Source organism: Python bivittatus, unplaced genomic scaffold (genome assembly GCF_059951505.1).
Source record: "Python bivittatus isolate LINGU-HERP-01145 unplaced genomic scaffold, Pbiv_v1 ctg000750_np1212, whole genome shotgun sequence".
NCBI classification, from domain to species: domain Eukaryota; kingdom Metazoa; phylum Chordata; class Lepidosauria; order Squamata; family Pythonidae; genus Python; species Python bivittatus.
In genome coordinates, this window is record NW_028277102.1 from 40421 (window position 1) to 65956 (window position 25536).

Sequence of the window (25536 nt, forward strand, 5' to 3'; positions counted from 1 at the left end):
CCTGCAGAATTTCTCATCTCCTTCTTTTTTAACAAATCCTGTAGACCAACAATTGATTCAGTCTTTTTATCTGTCCAGTGAAAACAGAAATATTCTCAATTCTGAACCAAGCTTGTTGATGTGAATATGTATGTATGTATGTATGTATGTATGTATGTATCTTAAAGGGAAATAAACATGGCATGTTTCCATTTTGTTTTCCATTCCTTAAGGATCTGTTCTCTTGAGGTGCATCCTTCAGATCCACATCTATGTTGATAAATTAATTACAAACATTTGAATGTAAGATATTCTTTTCCTGCCCAATTGTTTTAGTCAATTGTAAGAGAATCCACACGCAGGAGAAATGGTTCCAGTCCCAAGAATGTGGTACCTGCTTTGCTTTGTGGGTTTTTTTTTCTTTTTACCTGAATTACCAGAGTTGTCACAATAAAGAAAACCTGGGACTTCACATCCAGTAGTAATGTATGGCTGTGAGAGCTGGACCATAAAGAAGGCTGAGCGCCGAAGAATTGATGCCTTTGAACTGTGGTGCTGGAGAAGACTCTTGAGAGTCCCCTGGACTGCTAGGAGGTCAAACCAGTCAATCTTAAAGGAAATCAACCCTGATTGCTCATTGGAAGGATCGATAATGAAGCTCAAGCTCAGATACTTTGGTCACCTAATGCGAAGAGAGGAGTCTTTGGAGAAGACCCTGATGCTGGGAAAGATGGAAGGCAAAAGGAGAAGAGGACGGCAGAGGATGAGATGGTTAGATAGCATCACTGAAGCAATGAGCATGAAACTGAGCAAACTCAGGGAGGCAGTGAAGGACGGGAAGGCTTGGCGCAATATGGTTCATGGGGTCACGAAGAGTTGGACATGACTTAACGACTAAACAACAACAACAACGGGACTTCACATGGTAAGAAGTCCTAGAGGGCATGGAGTGTATAAAATCTTTTCCAATTCCCCAGTTTGGTAAGTGATCACACATTCCACACAGAAGTGAAATTGTACAAATGCATATAGTGTAGGAAATGTCTTACTTAGGGTTTGAGCTTTTTAGAGCAGAAGGGGATCCACACTGGTGAGAGGCCATATTAAAATTCAGAGTATGGGGAATGCTGAGTCACCAAAGACTTCATGCAGAAAAGGGAAAAAGAAAAAAGAAAAGAAAAAGAGAAAAGTGGGAAAGATTTTGCTGAAGTCTACAATTGGCACCACCAAAGAATCCATATGGGAGAGAGACCATATAAATCTTGTCAGTGGAAAATACTTCGTTTACCATTTGTCACACTAGGTGACACCTAATAAATGATTTGAATGTGGGTCCTTGTTTTTCTCTCTGAAGTCTGATCTTAAAATCTATATCCATCCTGGGAAGAACCCTTATCTATGCATGGAATGTGAGAAATATTTGGCTTGCTACTCCTTTCAGTTGAAATATCACTAACTTCATACCAGATGACTCCTTTGGAGGAAATCCCAAAGTAAGGACAATTCTTATGCCATCTAAGCAAAAATGGTGCAATTCCCTATCTGGAAGGGTTATCCATCTCTGAAGGATACATTAATGCTGACTGCCTCATGAAAACAAGCAAAAGACAAAGTATGAGATGGAACCTCAGGAGATGAATGACCTACAGGATTCAGCACCTCCACGATTTGGAAAAAAAGTAATAGCACCAATAGAAATAGGAGACAACAGAAATTTGATTGGAGGAAAAATTGGATGCAATATCAAGTTGGCTGGAATTGTTTCTAAAAGATAATGAACAAAGTAAGTGTATTATATACACTTCTTCTCGTTTACTTTTTTCTATCCGTTTCAGTTCACATGGAGCTACACTTCTAATATATATAAATAGAAATATATTTAACTGTGGAAAAAAAGTAAAATTGAACCAAAATCAAATATGGTTCTTCTTGATTTCCCATGATTAGTACATGCATGGAACCACCAATTTACCTTTTTTCCATCTTTCACACACACACACACACACACACACACCATACAGAGTCTGCTGCAGCCAAGGACTGGGCTAGCAAGAGGATTAATACAAGAGAGGACAATTCAAGTGTTTTTATAAAAAAAGAAGAGGGAGATGACACAGACATAAAAAAAAGAATTAAACAGGAATGATAGTTTAAGGCTTAGCAAAAAAATAAAAAATGTTAGAATACGATACTTAGGAATAGATAACTCTCCCAGGCCCACAAGGATGAGACACATAGTAACCTCATAGACACTTCTTAGAATAAACTTATAGAAAACCCTAGAAAACTCATGGATGATGTGTAGGAACAGCAGCATTTTGAAGGTAGAAGATTCAGTCACACTGCAGTGACCACCACCATGACTATTTCACCACACCCTCCCCCACCCCCATGCACACTACCATATTCCATTGTAAATAAAGTTTAGAAATAGACTTTTGAAGAGAGAAGATTTACCAAAAACAAAAAAAAGGAAGGTCTTTGAACCTGCAACACCTGCTCACTGCAGCTTATACTTTGGCTAGATTCAGCACCAAAGTGAAGTCAAAGGGAGGAAGGATAGAGTGGAGGGAATGAACTAATTTGGGAGGGGTGGGGAGAACTGGATCAGGATTACTCATGAACAAGAGAAAAAGCCAAGAAGTCTCAAGGCTTTGTGCAAAACATACCAGAGCAACAAGTAGCAGCTGAGTCAAAGGAAACTGGCGAAGAGATGGAAATTGACCATCTTGGGCAGCAGAGAAAGAGTTTGGAGAGATCTAACTGAGATGGCGAAAGATGCTAGGAGAAGGAGAGAAGACCCAACTGAAGACCTGATCATAAAGGACGAAGGAAGCAGCCAGTTCCATGAGACATTGGAAAAGATAACTGAAGGAGCCTGTTTGAGAAGGGAGCAGGGAGGAGAGTGAGTTTGGTTCCTGGACTCTTCATTCAATAATTTAGGATCATGTGAGGTTTCTATCGTACTATGTCCTCGGTCAGTAGAGGGTTTTTAAGAGTCCAAAGTAAAAGCTGCCAAAGGTTCACAATTAGAGGTGGGACATTTTTTTTTCCTTCCTGGATGCTCTGGGGAAGGAAAGTCCCACCATAGAGCACCTCCCTCTGCTGACGGAAGAGTGCACTGTAACTTGTATCTCAAGAATAAGTTTCTCAGGTAAAGAGAATAAAAAGTTTGCTGAGTTGTTTTCTTGAAGACTCTTAAACTGGAACTATGCCCATGAGTCACACAGAGTTTTTTCCCACACGCACATCAGTAAGTGAAGTCATACAGAGAATCAGCTGTGATCCCTAAATCCCTGTCTAATTATCAAAAACACAGTGATTTCTCCTCCTCCTCCTCCTCCTCCTCCTCCTCCTCCTCCTCCTCCTCCTCCTCCTCCTCCTCCTCCTCCTTCTTCTTCTTCTTCTTCTTCTTCTTCTTCTTCTTCTTCTTCTTCTTCTTCTTCTTCTTCTTCTTCTTCTTCTTCTTCTTCTTCTTCGAAAGCCTATAGGATTCCCTCTACCCCCAGTCATTTGAAACCAAGGTAGAGAAACTTAGTAACTCTCATCAATAGACATTGACAAATATTTAGTAACTCCTTTGAGTCCAGCCTTCGCGCTAAACAGGGTGAGCTCCTGTTTCCTCCCCAGCTCCTGTCAACCCAACAGGTCGAAAACTCACGTGAGTAGATAAATGGGTACTCTCACTCCGGTGGGAGGAAAAATGCTGACGGCGCCTTGCACGGGAGTCGGGAGCAGCTGCCGGTAAGCACAAAACCGTGCTCGCCCGAAAAAGGGCACGAAGCAACGGAAACCCCGCCTCCTGTGCTTGCCAGCTGGGCTCTGCTCTAGGAAGGAGGCTCTGGCAAACCACTTCTGAAACAATTGCCTTGAAAACTGCAAAGGACTCGTCCAAAGCAGTCACTGCAGGGTCAGTAATGACTGAGCGCAGACAAAAAAATAATAATAATAATAAAAAATAAAAATTTTATGAAATGACAGATAGATAGATAGATAGATAGATAGATAGATAGATAGATAGATAGATAGATAGATAGATAGATAGATAGGAGATAGATGGATAGATCTGCATGGTAAGATATCATCTGGATGATCCATCACAAGCACTTATTATAAAGCATTCCAAAATGGAATCTGTTTACAGTGATAAGGTCTGATGGAAAGTCCTTGGATATTACTGTGCTGCTTTGGATTTTATACTATAATTTGTTTAATTTGTACTTTTTCTTCTATAATTAGTCTCAAATATGGCTGCTATTGACTTGCTTGTGCATTATGATACTTGTTGCACTTATAAAAATCAGACTAAGACATTTATTTATTTATTTATTTATTTATTTATTTATTTATTTATTTATTTGATTTTTATAGCTGCCACCTTCTGAATCCTGGGCAGTTCACAACAGTATGCAGCTACCTGAGTCTAGTACCAACCAAAAAATTGCTGAAGTTCAAGGGGCAAACAAATCTGGGAAGGTGAAGCCATGGGTAATGCCATGGGATGAACCAGTCTGAGGTCGTTGGATAATGTGCACCTAAGACCCATACAGAGGCCTCCTCCAAAATCATGAGATGGAATGGTAACTAAGGGCTATAGTCTTCGGACTAGTCCCGAGAAGGGGGAGTCAGCTGTTAGAATGAGCATCAAACTGAAAGCCTACTTCTAAAGGTGTGGAGTCTGAACCCCAAAGGACATAAAAGGACTGAGGATTAGTTCTTCACCTTTGTCATTCAACAAGTCAACCACTGGGATGACCTTTGATAACTTGACCTTAGTCTTGATATACAGAACACAGTACAACAATTTTAAAACTCATAATTTGGTCTCCTAAGCCTGCTGCCAACATTGTTTCTTTGTGGAACAATACCCACCACCCTGGTGGAGAATGGATGATTGGTATTTAAGTGTGTCCTCTTCAACCGTGGAAATATTCTGCAATTCAATACAATCCAACAGTGGAAGAGACTGCCTCAAGAGCTCCCTCTGGAACACAATAGTGTCCATTAGTCACCTGTGGCAGGCCAGCCTAACAGGCTTTGTTTCCCTGCAGGGGTGGGTGGTCCCAATGAGCCAATGGGCAACTAAAGAGTGATCTGTCCTTGACAACAGACCGATGGTAATGTCTTCCAATGCCAGTCGCACTGCAACTGCCTGTCGCAGACAATAACCAGACCTAAAGTGCCACCCCTGGTATGCATTGGGCCCCCTATTATTTGGGTCAGGTCCATGGTTGCTATGGAGGCCATGCACTCCTGAGCCACTCTGGACTCAACATCACTACATGGCACGTTAAAGTCCCAAAGGACCAAGAGCCTCGGGGATTCTACCACCAACTTAGCAACAAAATCCAGTAGTTCAAGACTTGCAAGATTGATGTCAGCCTTGCAAGGTAGTCCAGACAAGAAACATGCCCAGACGAACTAATTCTACTTTACTGTAAGGTTTCAATAACAGAACCTTTCAAGTCTGAAAGTCTGAAAGTCAATTTCTCCCCTGTTGCCTTTACAGCCCAAGACTCTAGGGAGGTTCCCTTCTGAGATGTTTGCCATACCCACATTCCTGCTGCAGGCTACCCTGCCTCTTATCCAATCATTCCCCTGGCTGCAGCTCTTCCTCCTATCTCCCAAGGTCATTCCCACATACCATTACACTATGCTGGCTTGCTTAGGCTACCTGGGAGATGGTTTATGGTTGGGTTCATGTGGCGATATTGGCTTCTTTGCAGCAGGGGTTGGTTTCTCTATCCTTAAAAGAGGTGGTGGTGCACCCTTCATCAAGAGTCCATCACTGGATCCAACAATTCTGGACAGTAGTCATCAGTCTGCAGCCTTCCCTTTTTAGGGCAGGTTATTGAGAAGGTGATCAGGCTGTAGCTCCAGAAGATTCTGGAAAAAAGAGTTCATCTGGACCTGTTTTAGTAGTCTGTTAGTTGTCTCAGAGATGTTTTTGATGTATGCGAGTTGATTGCATGTGAGTGATCCTTTTCATAGCTTGTGATGGTTGTATCGCAATAGGTTGTGCAGCTAGGCCTTTTTTTTTTTTTTTAGTGAAAATGTGTGGGTATCCATTACATTTGAAGATGTTATTGTCAGAGTCTCAACAAACTCAACAAAATGTCAGAGTCTGCACACTCGATCCCAAAGTTCAGTAAATCCTCTGGAGACCAAACAGTTCCATTACAGATTTCTTTATTTTAGGAGAAGCGCACAGCATCATAGTTTGTTGAGTCTGCCTCAACATAGCAAAGCCTTGTCTTTTTAAGCCCAACTTCCCCCCCTTCTAGGTTTCTATTCCCACTTGCAGCTCTTCGCGCCTTCCACCAGTTCTCACACGTCCTGGCCTTGGATGTCTGGCTGAAGATAGAGATAACAACACCTGGCCTCCTCCTTCCCCCCCTTATGGCAGGTCAAGCAAACGGTTAGAATAACATTCCCAGCACTACTCTATTAATCTATGTTTAGCAATTAAAGCAAAAGTATAATTAGTAATTAAAACATATAAAGCAATCGAAGAATCTGGTTTGCGTAGATCCTGACAGTTATATAGGTAGTCTGTTTCATCTTTCTGGAGTTTGGGGTGATTTATTTACTTATTTACTTATTTATTTATTTATCATATTTATATACAGTAGCTGCCCATTTCACATAGAGTGACTCTGGGCAGCTATATAATTGCAATGTGTTTTTGCTCATCTAAATGGTGTTCTTATGTAGCACCTTCTGGGGGCCATTAGGGGCAGTTGGAAGTGAAGCACTTGGTTAGTGTAGATTGTTTTTCAATCTACGGTACCTGAGGTTGTAGTCCGCCATTGCTTTCTCTGCTAATGGAAATGTCCAGGAAGGGTAGTTCATTTTTGTTTGTTCTTCTCTTGCAAATTTTATTCCTTTAACAGTATTGTTGGCTGCCTTACCTGTCTTCCTTAACTGTTCATTTTTTATTAGGTTGAACCTATCATCTACGTAACAGATCCAGTTTTTGGGCTTTATATGTAGGACTGTTATTCCTTCTAGGTGTTGTGTCACAGTCTCAGCTATGAATCCTGAGATGGGTGATCCTGTGGGTGTTCCTCTGGTTTGATTTCCAACAAGGACAAAGCTGGTCATGTAGTGCCTCCTGGTGGTCAGTAGTGAATATGCACACCATAATACAACAGGCACATCTTATAGGCATAGGTTATATTTTCCAAAGGAAATGACTTTAACTCTCAGTTCACATCCTTCCAAGTGTATAGGTACCCAGAAAGGTTCTACTTCTCTCAACTCAGTGGAGTATCAGTGACAAAGTGCTCCAACACTGCCAGACTTTCTCAAGTTTACAGCATTAGCAGTATCACATTCTCAGGTCTCAGCCAAATGTTGCTATAGTTAGGATAAGTGTGGCCAGGATTAAAGCCTGTCGATATCTTATCTGTCCCAAACATTCTTCTTTCACTCTCTCACATTAGTTTCATTAGTTTCATTCAAGCATTGGAAAATCCTCCTTTGGTTCCCTTTTATGACCCCAAAGATCACACTGAACCAGAGAAATATGAATATAGTTCAGACATGAGGGTAGAGTTTCACAAAGCAACATTCTTTGCATCACTCCTAGGAGATCAAACTATGGGCTGTTACATTTTTGTTCTATCTTCTGCAAATTAAGACCAAGGTCATGTTATAAAAGGTCAGGCCTCATTGGTTACCCATGCCGAAAGATGATCCATTACATGTCAGAGGTGAAGAGGAGGCACGTGAAGCAAGGGAAGTGAGAGGAGTACACACATATCAGCAGTGCAGTAACTGTTGGAGGTTCTCTGGCTTTCCACTCAAACTCCAGTCTTTTATAGTTCCTTGAGGTCCAAGCTACTGGTCCACTTCTTTGGAATTAGTCCTTCAAACTGAGGCTAACAACCATCTGACGCCTTCATCTCAGGATTGATCCAGACGAATAATGTAGCTAGTCTACTCCTTTGTTAACATTGCATCTCATGATTTTGGAGGAGATCTCTGGATGCAATGGCTGGAGGTTTAGATCCAAGCATATCAGAAGTCCTCAGACCTGTCCATCCCATGGCATTGTTCATAGCCTCAGCTTCCTAGATTACTTTTATCCCTTGATCTTCAGCCATTTATCATTAGTACCATACTCATGCAGACTTATTTCGTAGTCCATTACTAGCCAGGCAGCAAATATCACATCAACAGGTCAAGTAGCAGGACCTATTTCAAATTAACATACTACAGGAATAACAATGCAAATTAAATAAAATACAATATAAAATCAAGCATTAAATCAACATCCGACAAATTCATATCATATCTTATCCCCATAAACATAAGGATTTCTCATGTTGTCTGTTTTGGAAGACAGAAGAAGACTTTGTAACAGGTGCCCCTGATGGGTCAACTGGATGCTACATTATCATCTGAAGAATCTAATTTGCATTTAGGAAGAAGATCTTAACCACATCATGACATCATGATGTCATGACAATTCATGACAACTACTGGCTAGTTAAAATTGAACTAGCTGTTCATTTGTTTTAGCATATTACAATCTTTAGTATCTCAAGAATACGTTTCTTGAGTAAAGGGCAGTCAAACTTTCCTGCATTATTCCCTTCCTGACTCAAACTGGAATTATGCCCATGAATCACATAAAAAATGTTGTCTCCAGCTGCACACCTATGTCACAACAGTGACTCCCAATTCCCCTTCTAATTATTAAAACCATGGTGATTTCTTCTCTTTTCAACAATGCTTATGGGATTTCCATCAACCACAATTATAGGTCAGTCTTTAAATCAACATGACAAATAATTGGAAACTCCTCATATGCAAAACCTGAAAACACGGTCCATAAGTACATGCTGCTCTGCTGAAAGCAGAGGCTGGAATTGGTTTAAGCAGACTATACAAATCTGAACTTGAAGGTTGCTCTTCCAGATTTGGGGCCAAGCTGGACCACCTTCAGAACCATTGTGCTCTTTCATGAGCAGATCTTCCTTGTAACTCACCAGCTCTGAGACCAAGGAGGAGGTCTCTGTGCCTGAGAAAGAATTACAGCAAGGATCTCCATCATGATAGGTCAAGTGCTGCTTCTTCTACAAGTGTGGCTCTTTCTGCTTATCCTTCTGTTCCAATTTCCCTGTGTGACCATGGTGATGAAATGCCCACTGAATGTGATAAGAGAAGAAAACAAGGAGTTTAATTTCTACAAGCCAGGAGACTTCCTGATTAGTGGAATCATATCTTTATCAAATTCTATATTTCAATCCTATGTTTTCTTCCAGCCTCCCACGCATAGATTTGTAAGGTAATTATTAAAGTATGCATGATTTTGTTGATTGTTGATTTTACCCCTCCAATGTCATTTTAGTAGGGAATGATTCCCATTTCCCAGTTCCTGGCCTCTTTCAAGCAGGTCATTTATTTTTATCCCAATTTGCTTTAAGAAAAAGGCTTAGGGGACACATCATGCATTTTTTAAAAACTGCAAGGTGTTAAGTTCTTTTTCAGTTCTTCGGCAAAGGCTAGAACCAACACCAGGCATCTTTGTTAACTCTCTCACAAAATGGTTATTGGGTGAGTGGGGTCTTGCTTGTTCACAAAATGATTACTGTGATGCCCTGGAGAATCAGCAAATTTCCTTTTACCAGAAGACAAAACTGTGAGGCTGCCCCTAACTATCTTTCCTCACTCATTATACTGCTCTCTATCCTTCCCTCCTTCCCTCCTTCCCTCCTTCCTTCTTTCCTTCCCTTTCTCTGCTTCTCTCACTCTCTCTCTCTGTCAATTTTTTGTGCAATCCCAGTCCATATGTTTTTGTTTTTTTGTTTTTTTATGGTTCAGGGATTGAAGAAACTGGGGGAATGGGTTAGTTAAGTAACCAAGTTAAGCCTCTTGTGGAAAACCAACCTAAATGTGTCACCGTAAGTGATAAGCTATTGGTTTCCCTAAAGACAATCACATTTATGCCATAGCTGTTGTGCAACAGAACTAGTGCTGGATCTGAAGAAGGTTCTTGAGGGAGAGATCACCTCCTGGCAAGTGAGAGCACACACTCAAGATGAATTTGCCATTGCTTGAACCAAGCCATTAGCCACCTTCTGGTTGATACAGCAGGAAGAATAAACATAAGAAAACATGTTTGTACCACAGGGAGTGGTTGGTTTTTCAAAACTTAAGTAAGCAATTACCAAGAAACTTTCCTACTTTGCAATTGTCTTTTACCAGTTCTTACCACTGTGGTCATTCTGCTCTGAAAATTCTTTTCCAGATTATCTCCCTGAGTCACAATTCAGAGAAAATAATAGTTAGGATCAGCTTTAGACTTTTGGGTAGGATCTCTTTGACCCTGGCATACAGAGCTTTTCTTTTTGCTATTTGGTTTGGGAAGAAACTCCTATTGGTATGAAAGAGATTGAGCTTATAATAGTCGTATCCTGAGAATTCAATCAAAGATGATGATCATGATCATGATTTGCCATTTTTTAATGGAGCAATAAATGTCTGACAGCACAACTTATCATTGCAGTTTGGAATATATGAGCTACGGGCAGGTCCTGCCCTTCTTGTTTGCCATTCATGAGATCAACCAGAATCCAAGGGTGTTACCCAACATCACTCTGGGCTACAACATCTATGAGAACTTTTTCAATGCAAGAATGACCTACGAGGCCATGATGGACTTGCTGTCTACAGGACAGGAGAGTGTCCCAAACTACAGTTGTGGAAGACAAACAAATCTGGTGGCTGTGGTTGAAGGGACTGATTCTGAGCTCTTTAATCATGTGTCAACCATGTTAGGCATCTACAAAATCCCACAGGTATGACTGTAAAATGAACCTAATTCCATGTTGTAAATTCTCCAGATTAGTTCAGAGGGGATAGCACCAATAAATCTGGAGGAAAATAGTAGACTTGAAATAGTATTCTTTCTATCACATCTTCACTTATTTCTTTCATGTCCCTGGCATCTATGTGCAACATCCTTTTGAAACCATGAGTTAGCTTCACAGATTTCTTCTTTCCTGCTACAAAAAAACCACTCAGAAATGACAGCCTGCTGGGGAAATAGACAAGCCTCCCCCGTAGACTGCAAGCCAGATCTTCTGATCTTCCACTTGTCTCCTACTGCAGCATTTGGCAATCTGCAGATTGGGAAACAGGAGAGAGAGAGAGAGAGAGCAGAGAATCACTTCATCCAATTGAAAAGCAAAAGTCAGGAGGCCCACCTGTGAATTTGCATTAGTTCCAACAGAAAGCTATCTGGACAAAGAGAAATCTTCATTTAGTGGGGGCACCTAGGAAATGGCATGTTTATGAAATTATGGCTGAAGTGGCAAAGTTTCAAGCTGCAGAGGATGAGTGTTCCCTGCACATGGTGGTTGATGTCTAAGTCATAGAACTTGTCAACATCAGGCATCCTGCATTGGATACTTTGGATCCTGTTTACTCCCTGTCCCTGACCTGGTCTCATCTGACTACGATTTCTGCAGATGTATCACAAAAAACATCAGCCAACTACAAAACACAGAGAGAGAAAACAGAGAGTCATTGAAACTTTTTCATTTATTGAAAATAGCCTCTCCTTTTTAATCATGAAGCATGATTAGGAGTCCCTAGAAGTCAAGAAAGAGACAGAACAGTGAAAGAGAAAGGGGAGGAAGGAAGGAAGGAAGGAAGGAAGAGAAAATGTGGTGATATAGGTGGGAGAACAATGAACTTCTTTCACTCAATGATCTCAGGTTAAGCAGAAAATATACAAATCCATACACACAAGCACACACACACACACACAGACATACACATCAAACAGAGGTCTTAAAGAAAATATGTTTCTCACATCTTGATAGGGAAAAGCTGAAAGAATAAGGACAGGAAATGGGGTAGACTTCTTTGAGATTTTCCCCAAAACGTCATTGCTTCTTTTCATATAAGGAGGAAGGTGGGAAACCCAAGTAGATGGAGGAAACAGAGAATTTGGAACAGTCTGAGCAATAGAAAAGGGTTTTTATTGTCCCTAAAAGTAAAACAAAGCATCAATCTTTTCTGTTTCTTATTAGATCAACTACGGTGTTATCACTCACACCCCTGAGCAGAAACATCAATTTCCTTTTTTCTACCGGATGAGTCCAAAACAAGAACCTCCTTACTTGGCAATTGTGAAATTGCTCCTGCATTTCCAGTGGACGTGGATCGGCCTCCTTGCTTCAGCCAATGAAAGTGGACAAAAGTTCAGAAGAACCTTTGCGCCTCTAGCCATAGGCAAAGGCATTTGCATTGTGTTCTCAGAGAGCATCCCGCTGTTGCTTTGGGAAAAAAAAGTTTTCCTCTATTTAAGCCTAGAAAGAATGAGGCAAAAATAATTGTGTGTCAATTGGACTTTCAAACAACAATGACACTAGCAGTTTTCCTACGTGCAACTGACAAAGAATTTGCAGGAAAAGTGTGGATTGCAACAGCTTTGCCAGACAGAAGTGTGAGAGCGTTCTACCATTGGGTTGATCTTGAACATGAACATGTTTTGCTATCCTTCTTAACTCAGGCAAAGAAAAGGACACAATATTATGACTTTAGGTTGTATTTCTCTACTATTGTGGAGTATGGGGCAACGCCATTTCAGTGCTCATATTCAAGCCCTGTGTTGTCTAAGAAAGTTTGGAAAAGATGTGTAGAAAGAGAGAGCTGGGATATTCTGCCCGATGACATCGTTGCGAGATTCCTGTCTGAGGATGCCTATAGCATTCCTATTGCAATCCAGGCTGTATTGTGGGTCCTCAATGCTGCCTACTCCTCCCAACTGAGCCAGAGGAAGATTGGAGATCGTTTGACGCCCCAGCTGGTACAGCCATGGCAGGTGAGATTTCTCCTTTCAAGTTCCTTTGTGGTCCCCCTTCAACTTCTAAATTCTGTGAGGGGAATGGCAGGACTTGAGGAAACTCCTCTCCAGACAGATAAGACCTCAGAGGTGTTTTGCCCAGCAATGTGAAAAAATGGCCGTAGTAACATGGGCACTTCAAGTAGCATCTGTGGGCTGGCGCAGACCGGGTCTACTCCCTCTTGGTCCTTGGTCTTGGTGTCCAAGCAACTGTGGCCAAAGTTTCTTGGCAGTGCATGAACTTCTAGATCACTCCATGCCAATTAGCATTGTTTCATCATTCTATTTTGCAGTCTTATATAGACAGATTGCTTTCATTTATGTATAAGCTGGGCATAAGTTGACAGGATGGCAGCATTAGCATTTCAACCATGATTTATTTATTTGTTCAATCTGTACGGCTGCCCTTCTCCACAAGGGACTCTGGGCAGTGAACAATCTTACAATAAATTAAAAACAATTCCAATCACAAATACAAACATTAAAGTACACAGCATCCGAGGAAGATACCACAGTTGCTAACATAGCCAGGAGATGGGACTCTTCACACACATGGGGTCCCAGGCCTGGCCCAGAACCAGGTCTTTAGGGCCTTACAAAAGATCAGCAGGTTTGAAGTCATCCTAATCTCTGGAGGGAGAATATTCCATATGGCAGGTGCTATGGCAGAAAAGGCAGTTCCTGTCCTGCCTCAGACTTCTGGGAGAACTGACGGTGTTGCAGCATATCTCACGAAGAGCATAATCATAATAAATAGTTAGTCCTTGTTTAGAGACCACAACTGGGACTGGCAACTCAGTTGTTAAGCAAAGCGGCCGCTAAGCTAAACTGCAACTGCTCTTATCTTCAGCTTTCCCTTGCTTTACAGACCACAAAGATCATAAATGAAAGGATTGGTTGTAAAGTTACTTTTTCATTACTGTCATAACTGTGAACCGTCACTAAATGAAGCAGTTAATAAATGAGGACTACCTGAATAAACAATGACAGTTCAGGATTGATCCCTTTGTGGCCATTTTTTTAGACAGGAGGCACCATGCTAAGTATGTGCTATATACAGACATGTATGAAATACTTTAAAATTAAAGCATTAAAATTTCCCCAGATTTCATGAGGCCTGTCTCATGTGGGAACACACAGATTCATTTTCCTTCAGAACCTCAAGCCTTCTGCAATGTTATATTAATTTTTGTATTTTAATTTTTGTTGATCTGGGAGATCAGAAGGTTCCCACAGGTACTTGTGTTGTTCACCTTCAACCAAGTGAGTTAAAAGGGTGATTCATTCAGGAAGCTGGCAAGACTGAGGTTTGGATTTCTAAATCTCTTTGCAAACAGAGGCCCAAAGCCAAAGAAGTCCAGTTGTTCAGACCAGTCTCAAATTGGTAATAATAATCACAGAAATGTTGAATTTAGGATCAGATGGGAATGTATAAGATACAGCACACTTTTCCATGTCTTTGTAGCTTCATCCTTTCCTGAGAAATTTCCAGCTTTACAATCTTTCCATGGATGGTGTTTATCTGGATGAGAACGGAGATCCTGCTGTTGATTTTGATATTGTGCACTGGACAATATTGCCCAACGTATCTACTGCTGAGGTGAAAGTTGGCAGTATAAAAAAAGAGGCTTCCTCAGAAGTCAAGCTGTCCATCACTCCAAGGGCCATCATGTGGCCAACATCATTCAGTCAGGTAGGTGATGCTGTTTCTTTTTGGTTCTTATTATTTATCTCCAGTTACACATGTCAATAGCTCTAGAGACCCAGTTTGCTTGTTGGCTTATTTATTTACACACTCGGAACCCCAGGCCCAGGCACAAAGCCAGGTCTTCAAGGCCTTCTGAAAAGCCAAAAGGGTCAGAGGCATCCTAATCTCAGGAGGAAGGATATTCCAGAGGACAGGCGTCACAGCAGAAAAAGCACATCTCCTGGTCCCCGCCAGCCAACATTCCTTGGCTGATGGGACCCAGAGCATTCCCAACCTGCCGGACCAGATTGGACAGGTAGAAACAACTGGGAAAAGATAGTCCCCCATGTAACCCAGTCCTAAGCCATGAAGGGCTTTATAGGTGATGACCAGTACCTTGAATTGCAGCCAGAACCACACTGGCAACCAGTGCAGCTCCCGAAGCAGTGGTGTTACATGTGCCGAGTAGCCAACACTATTTACAACCCAGGCAGCTGCATTCTGTACCAGCTGAAGCTTCTAAATGCTCTTCAAGGGCAGCCCCACGTAGAGTGCATCGCAATAGTCCAAACGGCAGGTCACGAGGGCATGAGTGACAGTGAGTAGAGCCTCCCGGTCCAGGAATGGGTGCAACTGGCACCCATGTAGTAGTGAAGGCACCAGGCTAGAAACTGGAAGACTGTGAGTTCTAGTCCTGCCTTAGGCACAAAGTCAGCTGGGTGACCATGGCCCAGTCCCTCTCTCTCAGCCCTAGGAAGGAGGAGGAGGCCAGGGCAAACCACTTTCAAAATTTTGCCAAGAAAACTGCAGGGACTGGTCCAGCCAGTCAGCAGGAGTCAATGCTGACTGGAAGACACACACACACACACACACACACACACACACACACACAGATTTTATAAATGTCTGCTTAGAAATAAATCCCATTGACCTCAGTGGGGATTGCCAGCAAGCAATAGTTTTCAGTTTTAAGCCCCAGTGGTTCAGCAGACATCAGGCATAATTATATGTTCATGATTATTTTCTTAGATTGTATGTGTAATCCTTAAGGATATTATCCTTATCTCATTGATTTTGTTTGTTTGTTTGTTTGTTTTAATGCCCTTCAGTTTATTATTTAAGCAATTTATATAGCCATCCATCTCACCACAGGTTACTCTGGGCACCATACAACAAAGCTAAAAAGGGTCAATAAATATATTAAAAATATAAAAATAAAAATAAAACAGAGAACAAAAGGATGTTAAAAGTAAGGGAGCCACCTCACTAATTCCCCCATCCTCTGGGGCCCCCAGGCCTGCTGGCATAACCAAGTCTTAAGGGATCTCCAGAAGCTCAACAAGGACGCGGCCAGCCTCACCTCAGGGGGGAGAAGATTCCACAACGCAGGTGCCACAGCAGGAAAGGCCCACTACCTTGGGCCTGTCATATGTAGCTCCCTAGGTGACAGGACCCATAACATGCCCTCTCTGCTGGATCTGGTAGGGTGGGGAGGAGGACTCACAAATTGCACGCAGGGTCTGTCTGGGACAGTGTGACCCCATCCAGTACTAAAGATGGTAAAATCCTAGAACCAGAAATGCTCAAGACCCAAAGCCACTGTCAGAACCTGCATCAACCAACAATTGTTAATTTACAAAGCATAGCAGTCAATGGGAGTTTGATTGATTTGCTTCTGCCAATTGTGACTAGGGAGGGGGGCTAGTAGTTAATGGTTGTAATTGGAGTAGTACTGGGAGATGGTGAGAAGCTTAACCTTATATGGGCAATGAGGCCGGTCCTGATTGCAGGCAAGGCTGGTGGGGCCTGATGGCCAGGAAGGAGCTATGTATCCATGGGAGGAAGGAAAGAGGTCACCACCAGGTGAAAAGGAATTGAGGCACCAGGGCAACAAGGGGAGGGGGGATAAGTAGAGGGAAGTTTACCCAGGCTTTAGTTTTAGCAATGCTTTGTTTCAAGCTGCATGTACCACCTAATAAAGGAGCATTTATCTGAACCAGGCCTGGTTTCATGAGAATTCTTCTGAATTGGGGTTTGGAGTTTGTGGACTTGACAGCCACTCAGTCTTGCCAGGGTTCAGGTGAAGCCTCTTGTTCCCCATCCAGATCCTCACAGCCTCCAGACACCAAGATAGGATGTCCACAGCATTGTTTAAGTCGCCAGGGGAGGAGATGTACAATTGAGTATCATCAGCATGCTGATGATACCTCATCCCGTGGCAACCGATGAGCTCACCCAGTGGTCTCATGTAGGTTTTAGATTACAGAGATTCTTTACCACTTTGGCTTAATTAATTTAATTTAATTTATTAAATATGTGATAGCTGCCCTCTCTATTAGACCTGGGCAGCTTACAAAATTCAGAAACAATAAAAACAATGAAACACAATGAAACAAGTACACATAAACAGGTAGCCCAGACTCGTTCAGAAAGGGCCAGGAATACCTGGGCATTAATCCCAGCTCAAGCCTTGAGTTCATTCATTACCTTAAGTGGTCATGAGATTTGGTTGATTTCATTTCATTGGGCTGTGTCAATGCAAAGATGATGGTGTGTACAGCTATTTGATGACTTAGCATGATATGTTAGCTCTATATTTAGTCCTTCGTGTGATCCCAGACCAACTTTCAATTCCACCCACGTAAACTCACCCCCACCCTCATCCACACATTTTCTTTCTGTTTAGAAGGTGCCTTTGTCCAGATGTACTGAAAGTTGTCTCCCAGGATACACCAAGCTCACGAGAGAGGGAGCACCCGTTTGCTGCTATGACTGTTCTCCATGTACAGAAGGAATGATTTCCACACAAGAAGGTAAGTATTCTCTTTCCTCCAAATATAATACCTAATTACTAGCATATTTTTCTCTTAATTCCAAAGCAAGATGAAGGAAATTCCTTAAGGGTCCAACTATTTTTTTTCAAAGACTGGCTACCACCATGCTGGTACAGGTCTGGGGGAAAAAAAAAAGTTCTTATTTCAACTGAATGTTGAGATTCTACAGATAACTATAGGCAGGATCACTGATTCTCCCTGGGAATGCAATCATGGTCAGGATGTGGACTTCACTGGTGTGGAAATAGAACTACAACCTTCTATTCCCACACCAGTGAAGTGCACATACCAACCACCACACATTAAAAAAAAAAAGAGTGGAGTCAGGATAAAAGCTAAATTCAACTGAATCCAAATTAAATATAATTTATTAGACATAATACTATTTCTCCCCATTGGAAGAGCTTTGAAGGCCAAATGCCAGGGTTTAAGATGTGGTCTGTAGCCTTAGAGCCTCAAGTGATCTACTCTTGAGCTAAAGATGGTGGCTTTGATTCGGGAGACCACGACGGCAGTTTTGATGAGTTTGGAAGCTTGCGCTCTGGGGAACTATGGTTTGCCTAACTCTTTACCTAACTGACACAACACAGACGCAACAATCCTTCAGAAGAGGAGCAAAGTCAAAACATCTCTTTTGGTATCGTGAAAGCAGCTGTATCTTTTTCCAGGCTGCAGGGCTGCTTTGGAAGTGGCTTCTGGCTGTCACTGCATGTATGTCCATGCAGCCATGAAAGGCTGGGAAAAGAGGCAGGTGCTTCCATGCTGCTCCAGGGTGCTCTGTGGCTCCTCTTTAAAAGGATTTGTACAGTCTTATGGCAGAATAGTAAATGGAAAGTTTTATCTGGACTATCATACCTTTATGGAGAGCCAATAAGCAACAAATATGCAACAGAAAGTAATTTTATTGTTTAATAAAAACATCAAGTGAATGACCGCCCACAGTAGTGCCATAGCATTCTGGAGACAAAAAGATTATTCATTTTGGTAATCTACAAAAAGGGTGAAAAACATCTTCAAATCAAGCAACATTTCATAGATGCGTGATTTCATAAATGCATCAGGGTAGTTTTCTGGGCAGCTGATAAACATTATTTACTCTGAGACCTTCCAAATCTCAGCAACGACTGTCCAGTAGTTTTGTCTGTGATTGATTTTGTGGCTGATGCTGCCAGTTTCCTGTGCCAAACAGCCTTCTGAGCCTGATCTTCTGAGGATCTCTGCTGTATCAAAGCAACAGCTCATCTGGACAAGTATCCTGGGTTCTTTGTGGCCTCCAATAGGCATCAAAGGGCAATGGCCCCCATCGTTATTTTCTCCTGAGAAATCATATTCATCAGCATGACACACTTTTCTTACTTTAATCCTTTGACCTTTCATAAATGGTGTTGTAACCATCCAAGATGCACCATAATGTGATCTGGGAATGTGATCTCCACCTATTCTTGTCAATACTCTGTCTAGCATATCCACTCAAATTCCATCACCTCCAGAAGCATGCTTTACATAAGGTTGCTGTGATTGATTTGAGTTTATAGTGATGCAACAGCTGCAGACTTATGAATATAGAGTAGATGCAATTTAAGCAAAAATGTTCTGTGTTTTTCAGATGCAGCCCATTGTGAAAAGTGTCCAGATGACCAGCATTCCAATAAGAAGCGAGATCGATGTGTCCCAAAAGTTATAACTTTTTTGTCCTACCAAGAAACATTGGGTCTCATCCTGGCCATCTGTGCTCTTACTTTGACCCTAACCACTGCCTTTGTTCTGGGAATCTTCATTAAATACCAAGAAACTCCCATAGTCAAAGCCAACAACCGGGACTTCACCTATCTGCTCCTGGTTTCCCTCCTCCTTTCCTTCTTGACCTCTCTTCTATTCATCGGTCACCCCAAGAAAGTGAATTGCCTTCTTCGACAAACCACCTTCAGTGTTGTTTTCTCAGTTGCTGTGTCTTCCTTGCTGGCCAAGACTGTCATGGTGGTAGTGGCATTTCTGGCCACAAAGCCAGGCAGCAGGATGAGGAAATGGCTGGGGAAGACTCTGGCCAACTCCATTGTCTTGTCCTGCTCTGGAGTTCAGGTGGGCATCTGCATGATATGGCTGGGAATCTCTCCCCCATTCCCAGATTCTGACCTGCATTCCCAACCAGGGCACATCCTGCTACAGTGCAATGAAGGTTCCGTCACCATGTTCTACACTGCCCTTGGCTACATGGGTTTTCTGGCCACCATCTGCTTCTTGGTGGCTTTCCTGGCCCGAAAGCTGCCAGGGAGCTTCAATGAAGCCAAGTTGATCACCTTCAGCATGTTGGTTTTCTGCAGTGTTTGGATCTCCTTTGTTCCCACCTATCTAAGCACGAAAGGGAAATATATGGTGGCTGTGCAGATCTTCTCCATCCTGGCCTCCAGCCTGGGCTTACTGGGCTGCATCTTTGTCCCCAAATGCTACATCATTATCCTGAGACCTGACGTGAACACAAAGGAGCATCTGATTATGAAAATTAATGTGGGGTCCAGATTTTAATCCCTGCTTTTTTACTAGTCTATTGTAAAGATAAAACAAGTTCACATGGAAGTAGATTCCTTTTATGTGTTCTGTGGAATTTTTCTTCCTTCTTTCTGAGCTTTGAATTATGTTGACCAATGAAGGGTAAACCCCAGTTTAGGCCAATCCTTGCCAGCTTCAGACACTTGACTGAACCTGCATCTAGCTGGTTTTCCTGAACAAGCCTTAGGGCGATGGCTGATGTGGGTCTTCCGGGCTGTGTGGCTGTGTTCTGGAAGTTTTAGTTCCTAACGTTTTGCCAGCATCTGTGACCGGCATCTTCAGAGGACAGGAGCACAGACAATTCACACAATGAACATGGTAATCACCCTCAGCAGCCACTTGTTAACAACTCAACAGAAAAAACCCTGCCTAATCCCCATGAAGATACACACATACATAGATCACCAAAACAAGCAGCCACTTGTTAACCGAACCCCCCCCCCCCTTGCAGGCACCCTCGCTAATCTCTATAAATACCCACAAAAGGTCACATCATCCTGGGCACAGAGAGAACTGCTCCTGTCTATGCTCCTGTCCTCTGAAGATGCCGGTCACAGATGCTGGCAAAACGTCAGGAACCAAAACTTCCAGAACACGGCCATACAGCCCAGAAGACCCACATCAGCCATCATATTCCAGCTGTGAAAGCCTTTGACAATACAAGCCTTAGGGCCTTTGCCCTAGCTGGGACCCAGGAAATGAGACCATGTGGCTCAGCAGTGAAGTGGGCCCTCAAAGTGCTGACTCTTGCTGACCATATGTCTGCTAATATTCGACAAGTTAAAAGGAACTCTGGGTTGCCAAGAGAGGGGTGCTGTTTTTATGAGACATCATTATCAGAGCAAGCTTGTGGCATTACTATATAAGTTGCTTCCCTGCTCTTGCTACACAGGCAGAACCTTGTATTCTCCCCCTGCCCATTTATAATAAACTGGGCTCAAAGCAGAGCGCCTAGTCTCCAATCACTAAAAAGGGTAAGGGGCTTCCAATTTTCCCCTTCACTAAATAACAAAAGCAAAAGAGCAAAAGATCATCCTCTTTTAAATAATTACATTCTTTATTTTTTTCACAATCTATCAAATCATGAGAATAATGAATGACATACATAAATTTTATGTAACCAGTGCAGATGAACTGTCAGCAGTTGCTTCATCTAACTTTTAGATGACATGAAAGATTGTTGCTAATGATGAAGAAAGTTGCTGCTGTAGTTTGTGATTGTGGATTGAGCTTTTTGAGGACTGAGGGCAAAGGTATCTATTTTTTGACTGATGGTACTGTGTTCTATTTTGAATTTTATTTTATCAACTTCAAATACATACTCCCTTGGTCTGTTCTAATTAACTTTGCAAAATCTATTGAAAGTAGATAAATACCTCTTGACTATCAAAAAGAAAAAAAAAGTTAGCTTAGTGAAGGAGCATATTGATTGTTTGATTGATTGATTGATTGATTGATTGATCTGATTTGGTCTCAAATCAAAATGACTTTCAGCAGTTCTCATACATTCCAGAAGAAGGATTGCAGGGTAACTGTGTTAGTTCTTTTCCCTTTCTGTTTCAAATGTAATTGACCAAACATATAAGCTGTAGATCTGTTGCACCCAGGGCTCTCTCCCATGCTGGCAAGGAACCCAGAATGTTGTAAGTTCATTCCAATAAAATATACTTTGCTGCATCTATCTCCAAATGCTTTGGTTTCTAATGTAAGTGAGCAGTTTTCTCACAACAACGCAAACAAAGGAAATCATCTACTGCTGAATGTATCTGAAAGGGCACGGGCCCCCACTGAAAAGGCACGCTTATGAGCCCCAATCCCCCTTATCTCATGAAAGTGGCAGGACACACACCGCTTCTGTCCAGACGTTTCAGCTGGGTTGGTTGAAATTGGGCCGAGAAAGTGTTCCTGTAAGTACTGTATTGCCAAGCCATGTATGGCTTTAAAGGTTAAAACCAACACTTTGAACTGCATTCAGAAGCTAATAGGGAGCCAATGTAGGGCCCTTTTGACCCCCCTAATAGCTGGGTGAATCCATTCTAGTCCAACTGAAGCTGCTGAATGCTCTTCAAGAAATTCCCATATACAATACATTGAAATAGTCCAGGGAAGTGTAATAAGAGTATGAGTTATTGTGGCAAGTTCCTCTCACTCCAGATAAGGCTTCAACTGATGTACTAGCCAGACCTGAGCAAAAGTAGGAAGAAAGAGGAGAAAAGGATGACCAGCAGCAAGGTGGATAGACTCAATTAGAGTGCCAATGTGTGTCACTGAGATACATGAAGGGCCAGGTTGTGGCCAGATCATCCTGGAGAAAGTCTAGCTATGATACCACTAAAAGTTGATACTCACATGACAGCCCTAAATCAATCAATCCATATGCACTTACTCTCTCTATAGGTCCAAAGAGAGCAGTATTCAAAAAAGATTTCATTTTAAAAAATGTTGAGGTTACAATAAAAACCCAATGGCAAAGCTGAACACCTTGGCTACCTTCATCAAACTTAAACACTGGATGTGCAAACTCCTCAGCCCATATTTAAATGCAAGAATCGTTGTTAGCATTACAGTCTGTGGATATGTTCCCTAATACAAGAACAGAGTTTTCCGTGTGAAACTAGGCTGAAGCTGCCATAACTAAAGATGAAGGAGGCATGTAAGCAGAGAGGACAAAAAGGCTGGAATCTTGTCTAACAAATCCTTTTAGGGGAAAGGAAACTAGTCTTTCAGGAAACAAAGGAAAAAAGGTCACCGGAACCAGACAAAGGAAGTTGGGCCTCAGGACATGGAAACCCCACCCCTACACGCACACAAGCCCATCAGCAGCTACCAGACTTGTAAATTAAGAAGGCAAGAGTAGCTGCCAGTGTTGTGAATCAGCAAAGCAAGGACTTTGGAGGATAAAAGGGGTTCCTGAAGGTGCTCACTCCTTGAGTCATCCTTGGAGCAAGATTTAGGTGATTTCCATCCTTCTAGCTAGTGCCTGGCAGCCTTGTTGAGAAGGACATGGGAAGGTGTGGATGAGTGTGTGTGTGCATGTGAAAAAGAGCAAATGTACATTGTAGCCAGGAAAGTTTTGCAGTTACTTTAAATTCACAGGGTCTCCATGTATTCCAAAGAACCTGGTGTGCCTCAGTGTTTGGTTGAAAATGATTGGTGTGCATCCCTAATTCTTTCCTGGCTGTTGACCAGGGCTGTGTGTCTTGTCTGCTCTAGCCACACCTATCTGGAAAATCCAAGTAGAAAGCAAAGGGGGCTTACAAGATCCACTTGCCTCAACAAACTGAGTGTGTGAGTGAGTTGACCATAAGCTGAACCTGGGAGTGCTTGTAGCATCAGTCCCTCCCAGTAGTTTCGTTCAAGCATTGGAAAAGTTCCTTCTTTGATTCCTCTTTACAGCAGAGTGGCATCAAAGATAACATTGCAACAGAAGAATATGAACTTCATCTTTACTAAAGGGATAGATTCACAGTGCAAAATTGTTTGCTGCAGTTCTAGGAAACCAAATTACGAGCTCTTCCATTCTGTTCTATCTTCTGCAAATTAAGACCGAGGTCAAATCATCAAGAGCAGATGCACAACGTGTAAGAGCAAACAACACAGTCAGGAATGCAATAAATGTTGGAGATCCTCTGGCACTCACCCCAAACCCTAGTCCTTTAATATTCTTTTGAGGTTCAGGCTACTGGCCCACACCTCTGGAGTCCACATTGGTGGTCAACATCTTTGGAATCAGAACTTCAGATTCATGTTCACCCTTGAATGAGCTGAACAATTTCAGGATTCATCCAGACAAGTTATGTAACTAATTTACTCCTAAATTTATACTCCATCAAATGGTTTTGAAGGAGGTCTCTAGATGCAATGGGCAGAGGTCTCAGGCGCACACTTTGCAGAAGTACTCAGAGCTGTCCATCCCGTGGCATTGCCCATGACCTCACTTTCTCAGATATTTATTTATTTATTTGTTTGTTTGTTTGTTTGTTTATTATCAAACTTGTATGCCGCCCATCTCCCCCAACGGGTGCCTCTGGGCGGCTCACAATAATAAAAAAGAAAAAACACAGATCCCTCCAGCCATGGATAAAATCTATAAATAATTAAAAAACATATATTAAAAATGCCCTAAAACCTCCTATAATTTTTAGCCCTAAAAACCTGCAAGATGCTGGGGGGGGGGGACAAACCCATCACCCCACCAGCCATCTCCACAGGTGCGGCCCCCCTCTGGCCCCCAGGCCTTCTGGCACAGCCAGGATTTGATCCCTTTCCTGAAGGCCATGAGGGAGGGGGCACACCGGACCTCAGGAGGCAGGATGTTCCATAGGGCGGGAGCTGCAGCAGAAAAGGCCCTCTGCCTAGACCCCACCAATCGAAATTCCTTGACTGGTGGGGTCTGCAACCTGCCCCTTCTGCTGGACCAAGTGGGGCAGGCTGAAATGACCGGGGCGAGGCGGTTTTGTTTGCTCCTTCACCTTCAACCATTGTTGGTACTGTACTCATATAGCACTATATCTTGGTCCCCTACTAGGTAACTTATATAAGCGACAGCAAATATCATTGCATCATAAACAAGTCCGCAGCAGGCCATTTTGCAGATTAGTGCACTACGAGAAAAGAAATAAGAAATAAAATCCAAAGTATCACAGCCCCATCCAGAAAATTTCTATCAGAACTTATCTCTAACAAGAAAGACTGATAGTCTTCCCTATTTAGAAGGACAGAAGAAGATTTTCGACATGTTCCTCTGATGGGTTATTTGAGAAATCATTATCTGGAGGAAACCATTCTGGAGTATCTGACCTTCACTGAGGAACATGTCCTCATCCACACCAGACAGAATAAGAAGGAATTAGAATGTCCCCACTGGCTACTTCAAAAGTGTTCAATTGTTTTAGCACACTGCAATCTTCAGAAGCTCGAGAATAAGTTTCTACAGTTAAAGGCAGTCAAACTTCCCTGAATTGTTCCCTTCCTGACTCTTAAACGAGAACTATGCCCCTGAGTCATGCAAAACTGTTTTCTCCAACTGCACACTTCTCTTGCAACAGTCCTTCCCAACTCCCCCTCTAATTATTAAAATCATAGTGATTTACTCTGTTCAAAGTTGATTGGATTTTCACCACTGCCACCCATTCGTTTTAAACCAATGAGACCAAAAAATGGGATATACAACTGAAAATCTGCCTGCAACTACCTTCTGCTCTGCAGTCGTACCTTTTGGTCAGCTCTGAGATCCAACTCTGTGCTGGAGAGAAAACTATAGGAAGGATCTCCATCAATATACGTATGTTGAATGCTGCTGCTGCTGGTGCTGCTGCTTCTGTCCCAAATTCCCTGTGCCACTATGCGGATGAAATGTCCATTGAAGGCAATAATAGAAGAAAAGAAGGAGTTTAATTTCTACAAGCCAGGAGACTACCTGATTATTGGAATAACATCTATAATATTTTCTATACTGTACCCATATATTTTCTCCGAGCCTCCAGCCCACAGATTGAAAAGGTAATTGTGGGATTCCAGTGATTGATTTTACCCACTCCAATGTCTTTTTGTAAGGAATGATTTCCTTTTTCCAGTTCTTAACCTTGAAAAAGGCAGGTCACTGTTGCTTCTCCCAATTTGCTTTA

General features: G+C 42.2%; 1 protein-coding gene across 1 annotated transcript; it reads left to right on the forward strand.

The window, feature by feature from the left end:
• The first annotated feature begins 10541 nt into the window (after window positions 1–10541).
• LOC103053010 (vomeronasal type-2 receptor 26-like) lies at window positions 10542–19885 on the forward strand. The gene is made up of 3 exons (XM_088128600.1): window positions 10542–10787; window positions 17215–17341; window positions 18969–19885. Exons 1-3 carry the CDS (start codon window positions 10626–10628, stop codon window positions 19883–19885), a joined length of 1206 nt encoding a protein of 401 aa, XP_087984726.1. The 5' UTR covers window positions 10542–10625.
• The last annotated feature ends 5651 nt before the right edge of the window (window positions 19886–25536 follow it).